Source organism: Benincasa hispida, chromosome 5, assembly GCF_027475165.1.
Source record: "Benincasa hispida cultivar pf3 chromosome 5, pf3_genome.v1.1, whole genome shotgun sequence".
Lineage (NCBI taxonomy): Eukaryota > Viridiplantae > Streptophyta > Magnoliopsida > Cucurbitales > Cucurbitaceae > Benincasa > Benincasa hispida.
The window spans coordinates 56,760,651-56,781,130 of record NC_143482.1 but is presented as its reverse complement, the minus strand read 5'-3'; the positions used below and the strand labels follow the sequence as shown (position 1 = coordinate 56,781,130).

The following is a 20,480-nucleotide window of genomic DNA, read 5'->3' as shown; positions in this document are numbered from 1 at the left end:
ATAAACTATAATGATTGATCTTCTTGAACAATCGGTCTTTGGGCTTGTTGATCCTCTTGGGTGATCTGTTGATATTAGTGTTCGCACGAGGCTTTCGAAGAAACTTGTTTCGTGGAGTTGACTTACGTCCTCTGATTATCTCTCGGTGGAATGCTTATGCTTGATGTATGAGTGAAATGCTTATGCTTGATGTATAAAAGTGGAACGTGTGGAATGTTTTTGAGCTTCGAATCTTAGAAGAATGCTTGTATCTTTTTCAACCTTCAGCTTCTCTATTTATAGAGTTCATAGGTGGGCTTGGACTTGGTTGATCCATAGGTTTGGCCTTTGGGCCTAATTAATTGGATTTAGGTTTGATTGGGTCAAATTCAACCCATTTATAGGCTTAGTTGGACTTTGACCCAAATAATAATATCAAATTGGGCCAAATTAATCCGGTCATGATAAAACCACGTGAAGTCATCGAAATTTGTCTTCAACCTCAATTCAGGACATATGTCAACTCCTAATTGAGCCTAAATTTAATGATTTGGAATTTCATCATTAATATGTGGCAACTTGATTAGTCCAAAATTTTTCTCCCAAATGCTACTTTATTTTTTTATTTTTTCAAAAAACTTATTATTATCTATAACATTTTCATTATGAATTTTGGAAATGTATTCACATTAATTTTTATGGGATGAAAATTATTGTCATTAGTTATTACCTTGTAACTGATACTAAAATTTTGATATATTTATAAAAAGGTTGACCAATATTTGTTTATATGAAAACCGCCCAAACCAAAATAATATTTTAAGCAATAAAAAAATATTTTAACGAATAAAATATCACAAAATGAGGGAAGATATAAAGCGCATGTACTAGTTACTGATATATTCCCATTTGCCATTTGGGACGTGTGGTCTCGTCGGTTTCTTTGTAGAAACTTCCACTGTAATAGCTCGTCCCCGTTTCTCCGGCGATGTTTTCTGCCGGAGACGCGGCCTCCGGTGACATCGAGTTCCAGTGCGACGATGACGCGTGGTACAATGTGACCGTGAAACTCGAAGGCGATGATCTTAGGATCAGCTATTGCGAGTTCGGTGAGGAACATGACAATGTCTTTAACGCCAACCATTTCCGGAGCTTATCGGAGTTGAGCAACTTCGAAGCTAGGTTTCGGCCTTTGTCCAGACAGTTGCAGGATTCCGAATGCCCTAACGTCGACCCTGGAATGCCCGTTTGCGCTTCCTACTCCTCCCAAGCCGACGATGTTCGCTTCTACGACGCTCTTGTGGAAGGGGTTCGTTCCTTTGCTTTACACTTCTCCTATTGTGTTTGAGTCCGAGTCCATCACTGATTCCTTTTGTTTGAAATTTTAGCCTCTTAGTTCCTTCAACTTTTTTGAGCATGACCTTTACTTAGAAAATTTGTTTTGTGATTTTCCTTCTCATATTGAAGATGGTCTCTATTTTTTTTGGTCTGTTTGCTATTTTAAGGATCTTAGATGGTCTAACACTGTTCCATATGCCATAGGGTATCTGAGTTTTGGAAGGTTTCAATAATGTTTCAGAGCATGCATGCTTTACAGCCATAATGCCATTTACTGCTTGAAAATGAACTTTCTGACTATTTTTTAATATGGATCAAATATTTCTTTTCCTTGATTTTCTATATGAATGAAACTTCAATATTTTATTCTAACTCTTTTGTTCATTTTAATTCTTAAATCTATAAAACTTCATTTCTTTTTATTAAGTTCTATAGATCAAAATGTATACAAGTTGTTTCAAAATTTAAAGATTAAAATGAAGAATGGTTATAAGTTCAATTAACTAGACCATATTTATATGCAATCAATGAAATCTATCTATGAGTGCAATCATACTAGCACTATTACTATCAAGGACAATGACTCTCCTTATATCTCCGTGTTGATATGATATTATCCACTTTGGGTATAAACCTCATGATTTTATTTTTGGATATAGTGTTTAAAAAAAAAAATACCCATGATGTTCTCCTTATGTAGCCCATGTGGGACTTTAGTCGTATTCCCAATAATTCTCCGCTCGAACAAAGTACCATCGAGCCTCCTCTCAAATAGTCATCTATTTGTTAACCTCGTATCTACGCAAGCGAATCAGATAGAGCTCGATCATAGATCTTCATAGATCTTTCAAGACTCACCACCCGAGGATCATATCGACATGGCTAAGTTAGGGGTATGACTCGGATTCCAATAATCCTTCACATATCTCCATAGTAGCATGATATTGTCCACTATGGCATAAACCCCTGTGATTTTGTTTTTTGGTTCACCCAAAAGGATTCATGCCATTGAAGATAGTTTCCCTCGCTTATCTACCCATGATCTTCATCTTATCTAACCGATGTAGGACTTTGGCTGCATTCCCTACAAATAAATACAAATACATTGAATCCTATCAAAACTCTACGGTTAAATGTTTTTGGGCAATAGTAATACTAAGTTGGTGATCACATTAGAATTCCTTGTGTTGTACCTCTTTTTACTTCTGTTTGTTAGAAATAAAAAGATCTATCTTTTGAATTGAATATATGAAGCGTATACTCTAATCTAAGCAGTGTTTTTTTGACATGAATTGAGGTTTCATTTTATTGCACATTTTAGGCTTGCTTGTGGACATAAGATGGAATAGCGTATGAAATGTACTATGGACTTGTATTTTATTTAAGTCATAAATAATATGGGCATGTTTGAATTAATTTTTTTTTAATGCATGTTTTAATTATCAATCCCAGAACATATAGTTGATGAAAAATAATATATTGGATTTTTAAAGAATGCTTAATTCAAAATTTCATAAAGTATGAATTCAATTAGAAGACTTGGCATTTTCATTTTCTCCATGACTCGTGCTTTGGTAGGTGGATTATCTTGAACACTCTTATGCAAATGGAGAAGAGGAATGCTTATGCAACTTTATCCTTTTATGGCAGCATGGTCCAAACTCTGGGAATTTGACAATTGCCAGTATTGCTAACATGTGTCAAATTCAATTTGATGAAATTAATGACACAGTGTTAGCAACCTTCTTCGCAAAAGTTAGGGAGAAAATCCATACCAGAATGAATAGAGGTGATACCTGTTCTGAAGATCGCCTTCTCACCCATAATGGCGGTGGTGTTCATCAGAAGGACGAATGCAGCCTAAAATTAAAGCGCCGGCTATCCTTTTTTGAACGCATGGACCCGGTGAGTACTATTTCGGGAGCTCAAGATTTTACTAAGCATTAAGTTATTACGTTCCAACTTCCATTTCCATTGGAGGGCTCCATTTCATGCACCATTTCATTATGTTTTTATCAGTATTTGATGGCTCTCTCCATTTGTAGGACACACGACGTGCCAAGCGTTCTTCTGTGACATTGGAGCCATGGGAAGGTAAAATTTGCTATTTAGGGAATGAATCTAATCTCTCAGTTATCTCATCAAGTGTGGATAATGAGATGATTATGGGGGAAATATTTTTTCTCCAATTGAAACTGCGGTATCTTAATCAATAATCATGAACCACTTAACGCTTTTTTAATCACTATTTTGTTTCTTAATTGAACTTCTTTTTTCCCCCATAGACCAACAGGCTCTCAGTTCCAGAAAAAGTGAGGTGATCGAGGCAGATACTGATATTGGTGGAATGAAGTATCAGTACATGATTTTACTCGAGAATCTAGATAAGGGATTGTCTCCAGTTAAAGTTGCCAAATTCTTACATGCACAAACATTGATATTACCTCGAGTGTACATTTTCCCAAGCTTAACATTTGAGTCGTATGCAAGGGGAGCTGTTGTATTGAATTGCAGAAAGAACCTAGAGAGGTTGTGTGATTTTTTGGATAATCCAGACCATGTCATTTTATCCTCCCAAGGAAGGTAAATTTTTTCACTACATGAACTTTTGTACTGATATATTATAAATCATCAAACCATTCTACTAAATGTGCAGTTCGCGCTCTCTCTCTGGCTTTGATACTGACTGTCTTGGATTTAATCATTCAGCTCAACTTGATTACAGTTCTACGCTTAATTTCTATAAATCCTTGACTGTTGAGATTTGTTTCCATTTTATAGTTTGGGAGTTTGCCACGTATTTTCTGCAGGCCCTTGGTAGTAACTGGCAGAATAGCAAGGCACGAAACTTTTGGGACATTGACAGCAGGGGCCATGGTGCTAGACTCTGAAGTGAGTTCTTATTTACTCTTTGGACGTTTTTGTAGTAACAGGAGTGGCTCTGTTGATCTCTCATAGTTGCATTTGAAGTTGAATTTTGAAAAGTGAAAGAGATGTCCAGTTTTTAACTAATTAAGCAACGTGTATCATGCTCTGCTCTGAAGTCTGAATCCTTAGTATAATGATGCCTTCAAGTTTCTCTTAGATAGTTCCACATGATCAGTTCATGTTTGGGAGGGACTTTAAAATTGTTATAATCATATTTGTCATATTTAAAATCACTCAAAATCAACACAACGTTTAATTTTACATTTTTAAATGCAATTTTCAAACTATTAAAATTAATTTTGAATGATTAAAAGCATTTTTTGAACGATTTTGAAACTGATAAAAGTGATTTTAATCTTTTTAGAATCACTCCCAGATGTATCAAATATAATTGTTCAAGTAGAAATTTCAAAAAAAAAAAAAAAAAAAAAAAGGAGAAAGAAAATGATGGAAGACAATCTAGAATCGATAATGAACACAATTTAGCTTAGGAAGTAATCTAGGAATTTCGCTTGGTGTCCTACTTCTGATGGTTGTTGCTGTTCATCTTGATTGGTTACAGAATAAATTTGGTAATGAAAAAGATGGGATGGTTTGTTGTGAGCTGAAAGTTGTGAAAGTAGGAACAGATGAGTATTTGACTGCAAAGCACATGAAGGAATTGTTCATGGAGTTTCTTAGCCATCAAAGGAGATTACATCAAAGATTGGCCATGGAGGAGAGCAAGATATACTGCAATGGTGCTTTGTAATACAAGTTGTAAATCAATCATAGGTTGGTTGGATAAGGTTCTTGTTTTTGTTGGGGGGGTGGGTGGGGGAAGGTACTTTGAGCTGAAAGTTTTACATTGTGGATAATGGTCTAGGCTGTAGAAACCATCAACTTCCACTTTTTGTATAGACCCCTTATTGGATTTATGTGGGATTTTGCCTGTACTAAAGAAAATGGACATTTAGATGTACTCGTAGTCATAGTCATTTTGTTCCCTCAAACCCCGAGGACTATTTGGCTCATGAATTGGAATGACCTTTCTTATAGATTTTGATTTTTTAACTTCTTTCTCTTGAAAATATGTTAAATGGAGCGGAGAATTGAATCTCTGATCTTGAGGTTGATAGTTCAAATTTTATGATAGTTGAGCTATGTTCACTATTCGTACGAGGTTTTCGGAGAATGTGTACCATGGAGTTGAACTTGTGTTCTTGTTGATTTACATGGTTGTGGTTTAATCTCTAGTATTTGATCATTTGTTTCAATCCCATTGAATGCGTACGCTTGATTTGATAAAGCGAAGCGCATAATGTTTTTTATGTTGAAGTCTGGAAAAATGTTTCTATCGTTAGGAGATTTGTATCTTTGAGGAGTGATTTAACTTCAAGGGTCAAGAAATTTTCTAAATATTGGGAAAATTCTCTCTAGGCTCTAAGTGCAAAATTTCTGAACCCTTCAAATGAAGGAGAATTGTTCTATTTATAGAATTCTTTGGTGAAGTTGCGAGTTTGGGCTTGGTTAGTTCACAGACCTAGTCTGTGAGTCTAATTAATTGGATTTAGGTTTTATTTGGTATTTGGGCCAAATTAAGCCTATTTTTAGACTCAATTGAACTTTAGTCCAAATAATATCAAAATGGACCAACTTATTTTATTTGATATAAGGGCCACAATGATAAAACGTAACATCATCGGGATTTGCCCACTTATATCTTTAATTTCAATTTGGGACATTAAAGTTGGCAATGAGGGGGCAGGGAGGGGTTCCCCGTCCTCGTCTCCAATGTAGGAATTTACCTCATCCTTGCCCCCATCGAGGAAACGGATGAGGATCCATTTCCTATTTTCCCCTTTGTTTCTCCAGAGGGGGATTAGGGGTGTTCATGGTTGGGTTGGGTTGGGTTGAAAAACTTTTTAGACTCAATCCAATTGTTCGAGTTTTAAATTTCTTCAACCCAAATAATCTTTATTAAAAAATGAACCCAATCCAACCATGAATAGGGTTGGCAACGAGGCCGGGGCGGGGGAGGTTCCCCCGTCCCTGGTCCCGTGGGGGAAATTCCCTCATCCCCACCATTTGAAGGTGGGGACGAGGGCGAGGATTCCCTGTCGGGGAAACAGGTCCTCGTGGGGCCCCATTTCTCGTTTCCCGTGGGGATTTCCCATTTTTTTCTTTTAATTTTTTAAGTTTGGGCTTAACTTTTGGGCTTAAATTTAGAATTTATATATTCAATATTGGGCTCACAACACACTATAAGTCTATAGTATACATTATAAATAAGTTATTTTATATATTATAAATATATATTTATAAAATATTAAAAATATAACTATATAAAATCGGGGTCGGGGCCCAGAAAAAATTTCCCGATTTGACCCATCCCGGTCAAACTGGGGATTCCCCACCCCGCGGGGAATTTTGTCAACCCTAACTATGAAATATTTGGGTTAATCGGGTCATTTACTTAAAATTTTGTTCTAAAAAGAAGCAAAAGGTAAATATGTAAAAATCTAATTTAATTATTTTCATATATTGAATTAAGATTAACAACTTAATTTCAATTTATATAGTGAAAATTTTCTTTCTAAAGTACAAAGAAACTATTTTAAGAGTTATTGAAGAATAGATTATTAAAAAAATATTGTAATTAAATAAAATTAAAATCAATATATATAAATAATTGGGTTATAAATCATAAAAAAAATATTTTTTAAAATTAATAATAAATTCGAGTTGGTTTGGGTTATATTAGGTGAACCCATGAACCAACTCAACCCATAAAATTTTCATTTATTTGAACCCAACCCAACCAAACTGCACGGGTTGGGTTGTTAATCGGTTTTTTCGGGTCATTGGGTTTTTTGAACACCCCTAATGGGGACCATTTTTTAAAAAAAATCCTAAAATTCACTTTGGTTTGGGCTTAGGTACTTTAGTTGGACTTAGATTATGCTAAATATAAAAAGTTAAAATACCTAATATATGTATAGAAAAATATATTAAAAATCTAATCGAGGTGGGGTGGGGATACCCTCTCCATCCCTGATCAAATTGAGGATTTCCTGCCCCGAATGGGGGGGGACCCATGGGGAATTTGCCAACCTTATGGGACATGTATAAATTTTTAATTAGTCTCAAATTTAATTATTTGTAATTTTGTCATTAATTTAAGAAATAACGTTACGTTTTGTGATTGATTCAAAATTTCTCATTCAACATTCACGTTAGCTTTATTTCTTTATTTTAAAGTCAATCATATTGTATAAAGCAAAGACTTTTGTGGGAAGAAGATCAAAATCTAGTTCATGAAAATTGACAAAATCAAACCGAATTGAAATTTCAGTTTCTATAGTCTATGCAGTTCTATTCAATTTAAATTTTAATAAAAATGGAAAAAAAAATTACAATTTGGGTTTTAAGTGGGAGATTTAGATAGCTTGAATTATGAAAATTGAAAACTATACTTGGAGTGTAGGTTTAGGAAATCTGGATCTAAAATCGCGACAAAAAGCTGGACTACCAAGTTAGAAAGTCTAAGATTGAAGGGCAAATTTATAATAGATTGGGTATGGGAAATATTTTCTTATATTTAATCATTATTAGACTTTAGATTAGTTTAAATTTTCATATTTTTCAAATATAACTAAACTCAAAAATAAAATTTTGCTTCTTATATTTTTGCTATTTTAAATGGTGATACGTGAAAGAATATTCATTTAAACAAGATTTATTGGGTAAATTCTTTAAAATGACTGTGAAAAATGAAACACAAATTTAATTGCTATATAACTATGATCAAATTAGATATCATACATTCTCTAAAAAAAAATTAGATATCATACATGCATTTCTTTTGCATTGAATAAATTTAACTTATAATTTGTGTACTTCTTTAATATGATTAAAAAATTTAATATAATTTATTTTACTTATTTTAGTTTAGTAATTTGTAATTCAACTTTCCCTTCTAATATATATTTTAAATTTTGAAATGAAAATTTATCTAAAATTATAATTTTATTTAATTTATTTTTTCAATAGTTTGATATTATAATTTTACTAGGTTTTAAAATAAAATTTCATAGCACTTTGTTATTTTAACTAATTTGAAAATGTTTTTTTCACTGTAATATGCTAACTTACAATTAAAATAAATCAATATTTTAATTTCAAATTATTTTAATATAATTGATAAATATTATCGTCAAAGACCAAAATGATTAGTTATTGAAAATCTATGTTCAAAATGTAAATCTAGAAATCTAGGATTAAATTGAAACAAACCTTAAAATTATTATAAAATTGTAATCAAATTATTTTTTTAATATAACATAGATAAAAAAAAAAAAAAAAAATATTCAAACCATTGATCACTTGATCTTACTACATTTCGATATCAATTGAATTGATAAATTAAAATTAAATTCAAAAGATTAAAATTTTATTTTGAAACTCAGCGACCAAATAGAAATTTGGTCCAAAATATATTTTTTTAAAGATTAAAAAAAATGTATTTTTTCCTAAATGAAACAATTGAAGCTGAAGTTCACAAGTTTGAGTTAAAAGAGAGAGAAGAAAACAAACCATTGCGTTACACTTTCTGCTTTCTTATTGGTCAAAGTCTCGTCATCCATCCAATAAAATTTCGCCACGTCATAATCCGACATCGTATTGAATCGAAGGTGTGGCCAGTAAAAAGTTTAACATTTTCTTTTTTCTTTCGAGTTAATAACATTTTAATTTCTCACATTGTTCGAACTCCCAACTGCGCCACCGCCCGTTTTGACCCTTCTGATTCCAGATCAAAATAACCCTTTAACTTATTCTAATTCTCAGATTCTCTCTTCCCCCAATTGGCGGCAACTGTTTGTTCATCCCTTCATTCCCTAAATTTTGAGGTAATTTGCATACCCTTTTGTTTCTTCTTTCGTTTTGTTCATCACAGATCCTGAGAATTTGACTCTTTTTTGTACGATTCTTGTTATTTTCCATATGGGTCTGTGATTTTTGAAGAAATGGAGCGATGGGCTATGAGATTTGTGGTGATGATGGCGTTTGTTGGGGTATTGCTGTTGAATTTGAGAGAATCAGAAGGGATTAGGTTTGTGATAGACCGGGAAGAATGTTTCTCTCACAATGTTCAATACGAGGGAGATACTGTTCATGTTTCTTTTGTTGTAATCAAGGCAGATTCACCTTGGCACTATGGCGATGATGGCGTTGATCTTGTGGTATCATTCTTGTTCACTTCCCTTTGTTTTGCTTTCTTCTTCATTAATAGAATTTCAAACTGGGCAAACAAGATTCATGGGTTTGTTCATTCATTTATTTTATTATTATTTTTTTTGTGTTTCATAATTCTTTGTTAAGTGCCTTCTTGGTTCTTCTTGGTGGAAGAGACGGTTGGTTTTTGAGTTGTTTTTAGTTTTGGTTTGACTGAAAGAGAGAGACCTCCTAATGGTAGAAGCTATGACTTTGTTTTGGGGTGTTAAGAGGACTAATACTAAAACTAGAATGGGTAGGGATTGGTCATTGTACAAGAGGTGGTTAGTTTTTAGGTTGTTCCTTAGAACTCAAGGACAGTACAACTTATAGAACGATCGTGTTCAAGTAAGGCTGTATGTTTTAGGTTGTTTCTTGTGATAAAAGTTACGGCTTAGTTCTTGGGGTGCTAGAAGACTTATACAATAGAATGGACGGAGACTTATACAATAGAATGGACGGAGACTTATACAATAGTATAAGAGGTGGTTAGCTTTAAGTTACTTTTGTGGAGATGCTTCGCATTGGAGAGAAAGAGAGACAGACAGACAGACAGACTACCTCCTTATTATATCTACTTCTTAGTTCTTGGGGTGCTTGTAAAGATTAATGCTAAAACAAGAATGGGCGGAGATTTATCTTGGTAGGGAAGGTTTGTAATTTTTAAGTTAATTTTGTGGCGACGCTTTGATTTTGAGAGCAGAGAGTCCAATTTTAACAAGATCTATATCTTAGTTCTTAAGAGGATCATTATAAAACTATAATGAGTAGGGACTTATCTTAGTACATGAGGTGGTTAGTTTTTTAAGTTAATTTTTGGAGATGCTTTGATTCGTAATTTGTGGGAAAGGAGGGAGAGAGAAATCCAAATGATAAGAATTATTATGCCTTTAATGTCTTTTCTGAGTAAATAATACTGAAGGGTAAGTAAAGGCTTATCTTTTTGTTTAGTTCTGTATCACTGAGAATGGATGCAAAAGCTTCTACTTCATATTAATGGATCAACTTCACCTCTGAAGGTGCCGAATCTTATTTCTTATTCTGCTCCAAATTGGGCATGATCAAAAACTTACAAAAATATGGATTCTACGTCACCCATCAGATAGTATTTCTAATACATTTTTAGAGACTTTTTTTTTTTTTTTTTCTAGAGATAAACATAAATAACTAAAAAATCTTTTGAGAGGCTATAAAATCTCTGAGATTGGGTTGTGTTATACTTGAACATATGCCTGATTTCATCCTCAGAATCTGTAATCATAGTCATTTGTGTAAACATGGTCAAGAAGCCTTTGGACATATGCATTGAAGTTGAGTTGGTTATTTTCTAAATGATTTAGCAGTATGGCTGTGTACAGGGACTCTAGAGACTGTATTCGCCGCACTTATACCTTCAAATTCCGTCTTCGATAACGACAAAAAGATATTTTTATTTTATTGATATAAATTGATCTAAGATGGATAGAAAAAAGATCAATTAAGTGACTAAATGAACTAATTGGTTCTATACGATATATTTATAAATAAAAATTTGTATTTTACCTCATCAATGGGGTGATTTTGTTGCAATTTTATGAGTAAATAAAAAAGGGGATTAAGTTTTTTTACTTATTTATATTTATGGAGTGAATAAACCTGATATATTTTTTTCTACTTCTTCCTTATTTTCTTGTTTAGTCTACATCTTTTATGTCTATTTATGTTGATTATCTCTATAGTGCCAATCCAATCCAAGTCCGTAGTTTTTGGAATTCTTTTCTCTTATTTTAATATAATTTATTATTATTAGAATATTTTCTCATATTATATTTTGTTGGCTTTATCTAGTTAAATATAACTATTTCTCTTATGGAGTTCGTATTATGTGATTTGATCTGAGACCTTTGTGTTATATTGCTTTCTCTGGTAGAATTTGCTGCTAATTCAATATTATTGTTTGAAATCTAGATAAAGGGACCTTCTGGTGAACATCTTCATGATTTCCGTGACAAGACAAGCGAAAAGCATGAATTTATTGCTCACAACAAAGGCCTCCATCGATTCTGCTTCACGAACAAGTCTCCGTATCATGAAACCATTGACTTTGATGTTCATGTTGGCCACTTTTCTTATCACGAGCAGCATGCAAAAGATGGTAATAAGCCATTTCCCTGTTTTATTATGTACTGACCTTCTTTCATAAGTTAAAATCAATCTCAAAACTGGCGAATATGCCTGCAGAGCATTTCAACCCTTTGCTGGATCAAATATCTAAGTTGGAGGAAGCTCTTTACAATATTCAGTTTGAACAGCATTGGTTAGAGGCTCAGACTGATCGTCAGGCTATAGGTAATATCGAAGAACCTGTCTCGGACTTTAATAATTTCCACGACACCAGCGTAGGAATTTAACTTCTTTTTTGAAGTTATTCCTTGCAGTGTTTTAAAAAGCCCTCTCAGGCGCAAGTCTGGCGTCTCGCCTTGGAAAAGCGAGGCTCACAAAATAAGGCGCGCGCCTTTTGTGAAGCCCCAAGGATCAAAGCCTTGCACCTTGGGGCTTTTCAATTATTTATAAAAAATAGTATTAATTAAGAATTTTCCTTCTTTATTAACTAAAGGGATCAAGTTTACCAAACCTAATTGCAAAATTTCTTGTATTTTGGGTCCCTTTTTTCCATATTTCCACTCCAATTATACTCTCTTTTTAATGTAATATTTTTATATATAGTATGCCTCACAAAAAAAAAAGGTCCGTGCTTTTTTGTGCGCCTTGCGCCTAGGCTCCAGAGGGCCATTGCGCCTTAAGGCGCCTTGGACATTTAAAAACACTGATTCCTTGATGATATTGAGATCAAGTAACTTACAAATCTAAAGACATTAATTAAGTAGCTTTCCTCTTCAACGATGAGAAGCCGTCGTGATATATTTTGTGGTGTATGGTTTGATTGCAGTGAATGATGGAATGAGCAAAAGGGCAATCCACAAGGCAATGTTTGAATCAGCAGCATTGGTAGGGGCCAGTGTCCTCCAAGTCTACTTGCTGCAGCGCTTGTTTGAAAGGAAGCTTGGGACATCCAGAGTTTAATTCAACAAATACAAGTACAAGGAACCTTCACTTTCCCTTCTTTTTTTTACTTCACCATCTTTTCCTATTTATGGTTTTATCATTCTGTATCTTTTTCCCTCACATGATGATAATATACTAGTTGGTTTTAATATAATTTTTTCTTCTCTTTCTCTTTCTCTTGCTCTTGTTTTGTTTATTAAGCAATTACTTTTCAATGTGCTTGACTTTCTCTTGTTTAATTCAACAAATAGAAGTACACGCATTTGTCTTAATCGACTGAGCTATGATTAGAACGATTTTTTCCTTCTCCTTGTGAGATAAAAGAAATGTAGGTTTGAGTGGGATTGGGGAGATGATGAGAGTTCATTTTTCTTATATAAATTCTTAATTTCTTGGTCTCAAAGTAAATAAGAAAATTAATTGCTAATTTTCAAGGGATAAAATTTCTCTAAAAGTTGAAACTATTCTTCGTCCTCTTTATAAAAATTATTTATATCTTGATTCATTGTAAAGGCAAAAGTAATAATAGTGATAAAGATTGTGAGTCCAACGTAATTTTCAAACACAATTCTATTGAGCACCACCTGTACAGTTCATTACGTTAAACAACAATGAATGTAATCAAATAGGACTCACTTTTCATATTAACATTGATGAATATATGACCTTATTTCGTCGAGAGGAAGGTGCCAAATTTGTAACTTTTTTTTTGGTGTTTTTCTTGGGGAAAAATAACATTTTGGCATTCTCTTATTCACTTTACTTCTATGCGGATGTGGTCTAAATTGTCATATACTCATACTCAATAGATTTAAATGGCCATTTCGGACACTAAGTTATTTATCATAGTTATAATAATATGTGGCTTGTAATAATTTGTATTTGAGTTACATACTATTTTAATTTGGCTTATAATAGTTTGTAATTGAAGTCAAAACTACTTCAGTGTAACGGTACAAAAATGAGTTTAACTTAACATAGGTTATTACTAATTAGAAACTTCAACCATTATAATGAGAGACTCGAACATTGACGAGGTCATAATAACCAACCCCACCAAAGTAAAAAATATAAAATTTTTGGTGAAAATTGAGATCTAAAATAATACGGTGGCATTGATATGGACTGCTACACCATCCTCTACTCATCATCACTTTCAGAATCCTACTTTTAAGGCAAGGTAATTTTCAATATAGTTTTTAAAATGTTTATAAAATTAAAGAAGTTTTTTTTTTTTTTAAGACAAATGGCATAATAGCATCATCATCTTTTGAAACTAGAGTAACCGAATAAAATTATTGCTTTTAAATACTTTTATTCTAATAGCATCATCACCTTTTGAAACAACCTATATTTATCCTAAAACAAAAAAAAAACCATGTAATAATAAGATAACAAAGGAAGAATGTTTCACTTTCTTCTGGTAGCTAAATACAATACATTTTTCAAACTTATTAATTATGAATGAAACCAAATGAAAGAGAAACTTTATGGATAAAATTCATATTATCCTGATCATAGAAAACAACAAACACATCTTGATTGCCTCTGCTTCACTTTAAGCTTTGTCACAAAAGGCTCTACTTTTCCACATTCCTAAGGCTAAGGCTATCATCATTAGAAGGGTGAAAAGGAAGGATAACAAGTTACTACCAACCCGTGTGATCCGACACATTATCTTATCGACACTTTGAACTCGAACGGGCTTCACACGAGCTCCAAGACAAGAGCAGATGCACCACCTCCACCATTGCAAACACCTCCAACTCCATATTTCCCACCTTTCTGCTTTAGTATCTATAATGAGATAAATGTTTGTTGTTAATGGGGTTGTGAGAGAGACCCACTTTCATAGACAAGCAAAGAAGATGTTAATAGAGAAATGTTCGGGAACATTGGAGAGATTTAGATGAATTACCCCCAAAAGTGTGACCAAGATACGAGCACCGCTGCAACCTAAAGGATGTCCCAAGGACACAGCTCCACCGTGCACATTCACTTTATCCTGTACATGAAATGAGAGAAATTTGGAACAATGACAAGAAAACAACTACAAGGAAGAAAGTAAATGGATAGAAAGAAACTAAATGCAAGTCATATTCCAATTATTCAATTCATGTGAAGCCATAGAAGGCCATAGAAATATTTGTCAATATCAAAAGACAAACTACACCAACAAGAACGGGTGTGGCAGTAACACAAACATGGGAGAGAATACTCACAGGAGAGATTCCAAGTAATTTCTGATTGGCAAGAGCCACAACCTACAGAAATTATGATCAAATAGAATATATAAGAATTCGATGATCGAAGTTATGGAAACTCATTATTTCATGCTTGTCACTAAAAATCTTACAGCGAATGCTTCATTTATTTCGTAGAAGTCAATTTGTGAAGCTTCTAGGCCAGCATGGGAAATGGCCTTTGGAACTGCAAGGGCTGGTGCAGTTGTGAAAAATTCTGGCTCCTACAAATCAATTGCCCAAATCATTAGTACAAAGTGCTTTGAAGATCAAAGATGTGAAGACTGATGCTTCAGCTGAACTCAGAAAGCAATTACTACATTACAACTAATAAAAGAATCTGGAATTACTTGGGCGGCATCAGCATATCCTTTAATTTTTGCAATCACTTCCAGCCCAAGTTCCAGTGCCTTCTTCCCACTCACTAAAACTATGGCAGCAGCACCATCACTGTAATTTTGAAAATTTCAACTTTCAATATAAGTTCAATTGATCCTCTGGCACAACTTATCCATATAAAGGGAGGTAATAAAATTTGTTAAATTTCTACGAACTTCCCAACACATGACCAAGAAAAGTTTTCTTTACCTTATGCTGGAAGCATTGCCTGCAGTTACGGTACCACCATTCTCCTTAAAACTTGGTCGAAGCTTCCTCAACTTGGCAGGGTCAAACTGGCATTACATATAAGATTTAGGAGAGAATGAGAAAGAAGAAACTACATAAATGGATGATAGATGAGTACCTTTCCAAGACCCTCATCCGAATTGACAATAGTCGATGGTTTTCCCCTTCCACCAGAAACTTCAACCTGCAAGTTTAGATAGATGTAAGATTCGTAATTTTCAAACAGAGAAAAAGCCATGCAGTGATATGGAGGGATATCCTACCGGAACAATTTCCCATTCGAAGGCATTGCTGTCCTTGGCAGCAGTACCTCGCTCAAAGCTCTGGACAGCGAAGTCATCCTGCATGAAATCCAGATGTTAAAATGTTTACATAATAAAACAAAAAAAAAATCACAAACTCAAAATGCATTACAATCAATACCTGGGCCTCCCTTGTAATTTGATATTTGTCTGCACATAACTCTGCACAAGTTCCCATGCCAGAGTTCGTATAGACATCCCATAAACCATCTTTCAGCATTCCATCAACAAGAGAATCATGCCCTAGACGAGACCCCTTCCTGCAAAGTAGTATGAAAATAAGTTATATTATGCTTAGAGCTTAGGTGACAGTGAAATTTGTCGAAATTTAGAATAGAAAATCAACCTTGCTTCTGCCAGGTACTTTGGTGCATTGGACATACTTTCCATCCCACCAGAAACTACAACATCGTTAATGCCTAGCTGGATACTCTGTGCTGCCAGCATTGTCGCTGAAATAATCAAAATAATAAACAATGTAAGAACACTATAATATCGTTTAACAACAGCAGGCTGTAGGGTGAAAGAAATCTTAGAATAAAGACAAAAATGTGAACCTTTCATCCCTGACGCACAAACTTTGTTGACAGTAGTACAGATCACTGAATTAGGTATTCCTGCACCTAATGCAGCTTGTCTAGCGGGAGCCTGCCCCAAATTTGCACTCAGAACATTGCCAAAGATGACTTCTTGTACAAGTGCGGGATCAACTTTCGCCCTTTTAAGTGCAGCTACAAGTCGAGAAAAGGGAAAAACCACCTTATCATTGGTCAACTCCATTTACATAACAAGATAAAAATGGGTTCCCAAAATTACCTTCAATTGCTATAGATCCCAACTTGGTGGCCGATAAAGATGATAAGCTACCAAGAAATCCACCCATTGGTGTGCGTGCAACACCAACTATGCAAACATCTATACAACCAAATATTGAACGGAAAAAAAAAAAAAAAAAAAGGAAAAAACAAACCCATCACAGAAATGCAATAGCTTTTAATTTTCAGCGATGACATAACCTATAAGACTAGGCTCTGATTAATTATTTCATTGGAAATTAAGTGAAGTACCTCTTGGATTTATCGAGTCTGTTGATGCCGCTGCCGCTGCCGGAGCCATGGTATGCCAAAGAAAAAAACCTGGAAATTTTTATAAATGAATCACTGATAAATAAATAATAATAATAATAATAAATAATAACCAAATGCTCTTGTAACCTTTTATTCCCCCCTTTTCTTCCTCTCATTAAAACAAAGCCATGGGATCACCAAAAACCGTTTATTTTGAATACGTAAGAAAGGAGCACAATTATGTGGAAGCATCCATATAAGATGTTAACTGAATAATATCCTAAATTCCAATCAATCAGTAACATTTAAAAACAGACCACTAGTAAAAACATCTAAATGATTAAATAACTTGTTCACCATTGGAAATTCGTAGATTTTCTCCAAGTTGAATACATAAATTCCATAAAGAACATATTTGCTAAAGTTGGAAGTCAATTACAAACTTTTGTGATTCTGAAATAGTTACAATTACTTCGAAACAATTTTGATGATATGAATGCTTTTAAATATTAAATCAATTTTAAGCGATTAAATGCATATTTCAAAGTGATTTTAACATGACAAAGGTGATTTTACCATTTTAAAATCACTCCCACTAAATCCAAAAACCCAAAATCGCTTTAGACCAGGCGGTCTCCTTCAATGCTGATCGGAACGCACATAAAAAACGACATTGATCACTAACCACCAACGCCATTTCATCCATTCCAAAAAATTACTCAAAATCACAATCACATACGCATCCAGAAGATCAAAACATCCATAATCATCCAACTTCCAAATCATCCAAACAATACAGAAAGAAGAAATGAAGCAAGATCTAAAACAGCAGACACAAAAAGAAAAACCCTCACAACATCCAACTCCTCCCAATAAACCATTACAGATCTAGAAATAATTAGACGTCCAAATTTTCAACAAGAATCAAACACACTAACAACAGATTTCAAAAGTATAGAGAAAGAGAGAGCTGAAGCTTTGTTTTCAGTTACCTCCTCACTCTCTCTGAGCTCGCGAAAAACTCCTTGTGATCGATGAATCGGAAGAGAGATTAGAGAGAAGAATGAATTTTGGTAATGAAAATGTTGAATCAATTTTGTTGTTGGAATTGGTGTTGTTTATATATATATTCAGTGAGAGAGAGAGAGGGAAAAACTTGATAACTGCCAAGCAAGCGCTACACGAGGAAGAAGAGGTTTGGCGTATTGTCCTTTTTGCCCCTAGATATTTTTCTATTTTACATTTTTGTCCACCCTACTATCTCCGGATTTGGTAACTTCACCGCCTGTGCCCGTGCTCGTCACCGGAACCTATGGGGTTTTGTTTTATTTTAATTATAACCCAAGTTTAAAATATGGATTTTACGAAAATGTCGATGAATATTTTTGAAAAAATTATAAAGTAAAATATTTTAAAAAATATTTAAGTTTATATCATATTTATGTTAATGATATTTTATTATTTATTTTGATGGGCTTCATTGGTTTTTTTAACGATATAATGAAAATGTTGATTTGTTCCTTGTATCGATGTCGAATCAATGAAAATGTGGAAATTTTGATATATTGATGAAAATTTAATGTCTTGATTATAACATGGCGTTTGTCGTTTATTGATGTGTTATCATTCTTTTTTACAATACTACGAGAGTTGACCGTTTAATTTTAAAGATGATAATTCATGTTTTATGACCGTTGAAATATGCTAAAGTATTTTATATTTATTTAAAGTGGGTTAGGGGCTGGTTTTGGGGCTAAAAGTGGTTAAAGAATCTTTGTGTTTGATAAAATAAAATAAAAAATTGCGAAAAGAATGTGTTTAAATTAACTTTACAAATGTTTAATTTTGAAAAAAAAAAAAAAGTTGATGTATTTGACTAACAACTCAAAATAGACTTTGAAGTACATTCGAAGCTCATTCTAATTCGTTTTTATCACAAGGGTTTAAATAAAAAAATATTTTTTTGAAAAATATTTTTTCTCCCGTCAATCCAAATAGGCCCCTAAATCCATAAGATCACTTTTTCAAAATTCATTTAAACTTTTTTTTTATTATTAGTTCCTTCTAACTTCTAGATTCTCATAGAATGAGTTGGGACTTTTTAATAAAATCTCAATTTTATCCATCAAATTACAACTAATTTTTTTTTTTAAAAAATGCAATAGACAACAATTATTTTAAAAGTTACAATCCCGAGCTAAACATAACTATAAGATGAAATTATCAAAGTGAACATAACTCACTGACAATTGACACATGCTCTTTGACTTTTAAGTTTGAATTGTATCCTTGTAAGAAGATATTATATATGAACTTGTCTAAATCTTATCATTTTTTACTCTTTTTATTTAAATTTAATTTATATTACATCATAACTTTAGCGATAGAATTTTAAAAGTTGATTAAGTTTAGTTCATAAACTTTTCGATTTGTGTCTAATAAACTCCTGAATTTTTGAAAATATCGTGCAAATTCTAAACTTTCACAAAAAGAAAAAGAATCGTTACAACATGTCATTTAATTAATATATTTAGACCTTTTTTTTTGATATTTTGGTCAAAAATATATATCTTCATAAATTATATTAAAATGGACTAAAACAATTAAAATATGAGTTATCTAATATAAACACATGGTAGATTCAAAATCTTATTTTTCCTATTTATAAGAATTATTTTAAGGATATTACTTTACAAAATTAGAGGAGGGATTTGAATTGACAAACACATTAATATCAAACCACTTCACTATGCTCATAACTCATGATTTGGACGTCGTTACTATTTAATGTTCATAAGATTTCAATTTAGACCACATTTACCAATCTGTAATGGAGAGTAGTGTAATCTTAATGAGAGTCTATTGATGGATCGATCGTAATGAGTTTTAATCGCAAATGTAATTGAATTATTTTTGATCACATTCACCTAAATATGTTGCAAAAATGTAATCTGTTTTCTTACCCTTACCGTTATTGTTTAGGGTCAATAGATAGCAGTATGGGTAACTATAATTGTGACATTTTCATAATTCTTTCATTGATTTTCATATTTCTCCTATTGTATTAGTAATGATATCAGTTTCGGTAACAATAACGATATTCCTACGTAATTTTCAACCATAATTGGATTGAATACCTTCCGCTACTTAATCAAGTTACGGATTTCGATTACAGACTTGGAAATGGGTCCCATATCTCATTATGATTACGGAACATCGGTAAACAACATCAAACGTAATGAAATGACTCACTTTTCGTATTACATTTGATTTATTACGTTTTCAGTGAGGTAAATATAAATTTACAACCCATCTTCAGTAGTCTAAGACCTGGAAAAAAACTCACATTTTCTTTTTGTTATTATTTGACTCAACCTTAAGTTTTAATGTCTAACATATATTTAGTCGAACATCAACTAATTCTTATATAAATGAAAAATCATCTTGTGAAAAAATTTAAAAATATAACAATCAAATTAAAACACTTTGGAGACCAAAACTATTTCTTGTGATATAAAGTCTTGACACAATTTCAAAGGTGATTGTCATCAATCATATTGATTGATTGTTTATTAGAAAATCGTTGAATTTTCAACTAATTCGTTTTATTCTTTAGCTCACTCACTCTGAAAAATAATAGTTTTGTCCTCAATCAAGAAGTCAGTCGTTTGAACTACCATATTCTATAACTTCGAAAA

General features: G+C 33.0%; 3 protein-coding genes across 5 annotated transcripts; 2 read left to right on the top strand and 1 right to left on the bottom strand.

The window, feature by feature from the left end:
- The first annotated feature begins 874 nt into the window (after positions 1 to 874).
- On the top strand, positions 875 to 5,047 carry LOC120078315 (SAWADEE protein). Of its 3 annotated transcripts, none has more exons than XM_039032550.2 (6): positions 875 to 1,288; positions 2,968 to 3,222; positions 3,363 to 3,411; positions 3,603 to 3,900; positions 4,128 to 4,209; positions 4,808 to 5,047. In XM_039032550.2, exons 1-6 carry the CDS (start codon positions 968 to 970, stop codon positions 4,994 to 4,996), a joined length of 1,194 nt encoding a protein of 397 aa, XP_038888478.1. In that variant the 5' UTR covers positions 875 to 967; the 3' UTR covers positions 4,997 to 5,047. The 3 variants fall into 3 exon arrangements, with proteins under 3 accessions (XP_038888478.1, XP_038888477.1, XP_090169949.1); XM_039032549.2 differs by having other exon boundaries at positions 2,896 to 3,222; XM_090313823.1 differs by lacking the exon at positions 4,808 to 5,047 and having other exon boundaries at positions 2,896 to 3,222; positions 4,099 to 4,209.
- A 3,857-nt stretch (positions 5,048 to 8,904) lies between these two features.
- Positions 8,905 to 12,719, top strand: P24BETA2 (emp24/gp25L/p24 family/GOLD family protein). The gene is made up of 5 exons (XM_039031362.2): positions 8,905 to 9,134; positions 9,250 to 9,467; positions 11,446 to 11,632; positions 11,719 to 11,826; positions 12,428 to 12,719. Exons 2-5 carry the CDS (start codon positions 9,252 to 9,254, stop codon positions 12,559 to 12,561), a joined length of 645 nt encoding a protein of 214 aa, XP_038887290.1. The 5' UTR covers positions 8,905 to 9,134; positions 9,250 to 9,251; the 3' UTR covers positions 12,562 to 12,719.
- Positions 12,720 to 13,927: 1,208 nt separating this feature from the next.
- LOC120077462 (acetyl-CoA acetyltransferase 2) lies at positions 13,928 to 17,956 on the bottom strand. The gene is made up of 14 exons (XM_039031341.2): positions 17,775 to 17,956; positions 16,783 to 16,851; positions 16,532 to 16,630; positions 16,273 to 16,446; positions 16,062 to 16,167; positions 15,837 to 15,975; positions 15,677 to 15,754; positions 15,532 to 15,597; positions 15,375 to 15,460; positions 15,137 to 15,236; positions 14,900 to 15,010; positions 14,766 to 14,807; positions 14,462 to 14,548; positions 13,928 to 14,340 (listed from the first exon to the last, which is right to left on the bottom strand). Exons 2-14 carry the CDS (start codon positions 16,829 to 16,831, stop codon positions 14,251 to 14,253), a joined length of 1,227 nt encoding a protein of 408 aa, XP_038887269.1. The 5' UTR covers positions 16,832 to 16,851; positions 17,775 to 17,956; the 3' UTR covers positions 13,928 to 14,250.
- Between the last annotated feature and the right edge of the window lie 2,524 nt (positions 17,957 to 20,480).

What these genes read in the sequence shown, in the direction of transcription:
- LOC120078315 (XM_039032549.2), top strand. Translation starts at nt 968, where the DNA reads ATGTTTTCTGCCGGAGACGCGGCCTCCGGTGACATCGAGTTCCAGTGC. An exon ending in GACATTGGAGCCATGGGAAG is followed by an intron (nt 3,412 to 3,602) that starts GTAAAATTTGCT and finishes TTTCCCCCATAG; the next exon opens with ACCAACAGGCTCTCAGTTCC. An exon ending in CCATGGTGCTAGACTCTGAA is followed by an intron (nt 4,210 to 4,807) that starts GTGAGTTCTTAT and finishes GATTGGTTACAG; the next exon opens with AATAAATTTGGTAATGAAAA.
- P24BETA2 (XM_039031362.2), top strand. Translation starts at nt 9,252, where the DNA reads ATGGAGCGATGGGCTATGAGATTTGTGGTGATGATGGCGTTTGTTGGG. An exon ending in CGAGCAGCATGCAAAAGATG is followed by an intron (nt 11,633 to 11,718) that starts GTAATAAGCCAT and finishes ATATGCCTGCAG; the next exon opens with AGCATTTCAACCCTTTGCTG. An exon ending in GACTGATCGTCAGGCTATAG is followed by an intron (nt 11,827 to 12,427) that starts GTAATATCGAAG and finishes GTTTGATTGCAG; the next exon opens with TGAATGATGGAATGAGCAAA.
- LOC120077462 (XM_039031341.2), bottom strand. Translation starts at nt 16,831, where the DNA reads ATGGCTCCGGCAGCGGCAGCGGCATCAACAGACTCGATAAATCCAAGA. An exon ending in CGGATGAGGGTCTTGGAAAG is followed by an intron (nt 15,461 to 15,531) that starts GTACTCATCTAT and finishes ATGTAATGCCAG; the next exon opens with TTTGACCCTGCCAAGTTGAG. An exon ending in AATTACTTGGAATCTCTCCT is followed by an intron (nt 14,549 to 14,765) that starts GTGAGTATTCTC and finishes TTTCATGTACAG; the next exon opens with GATAAAGTGAATGTGCACGG.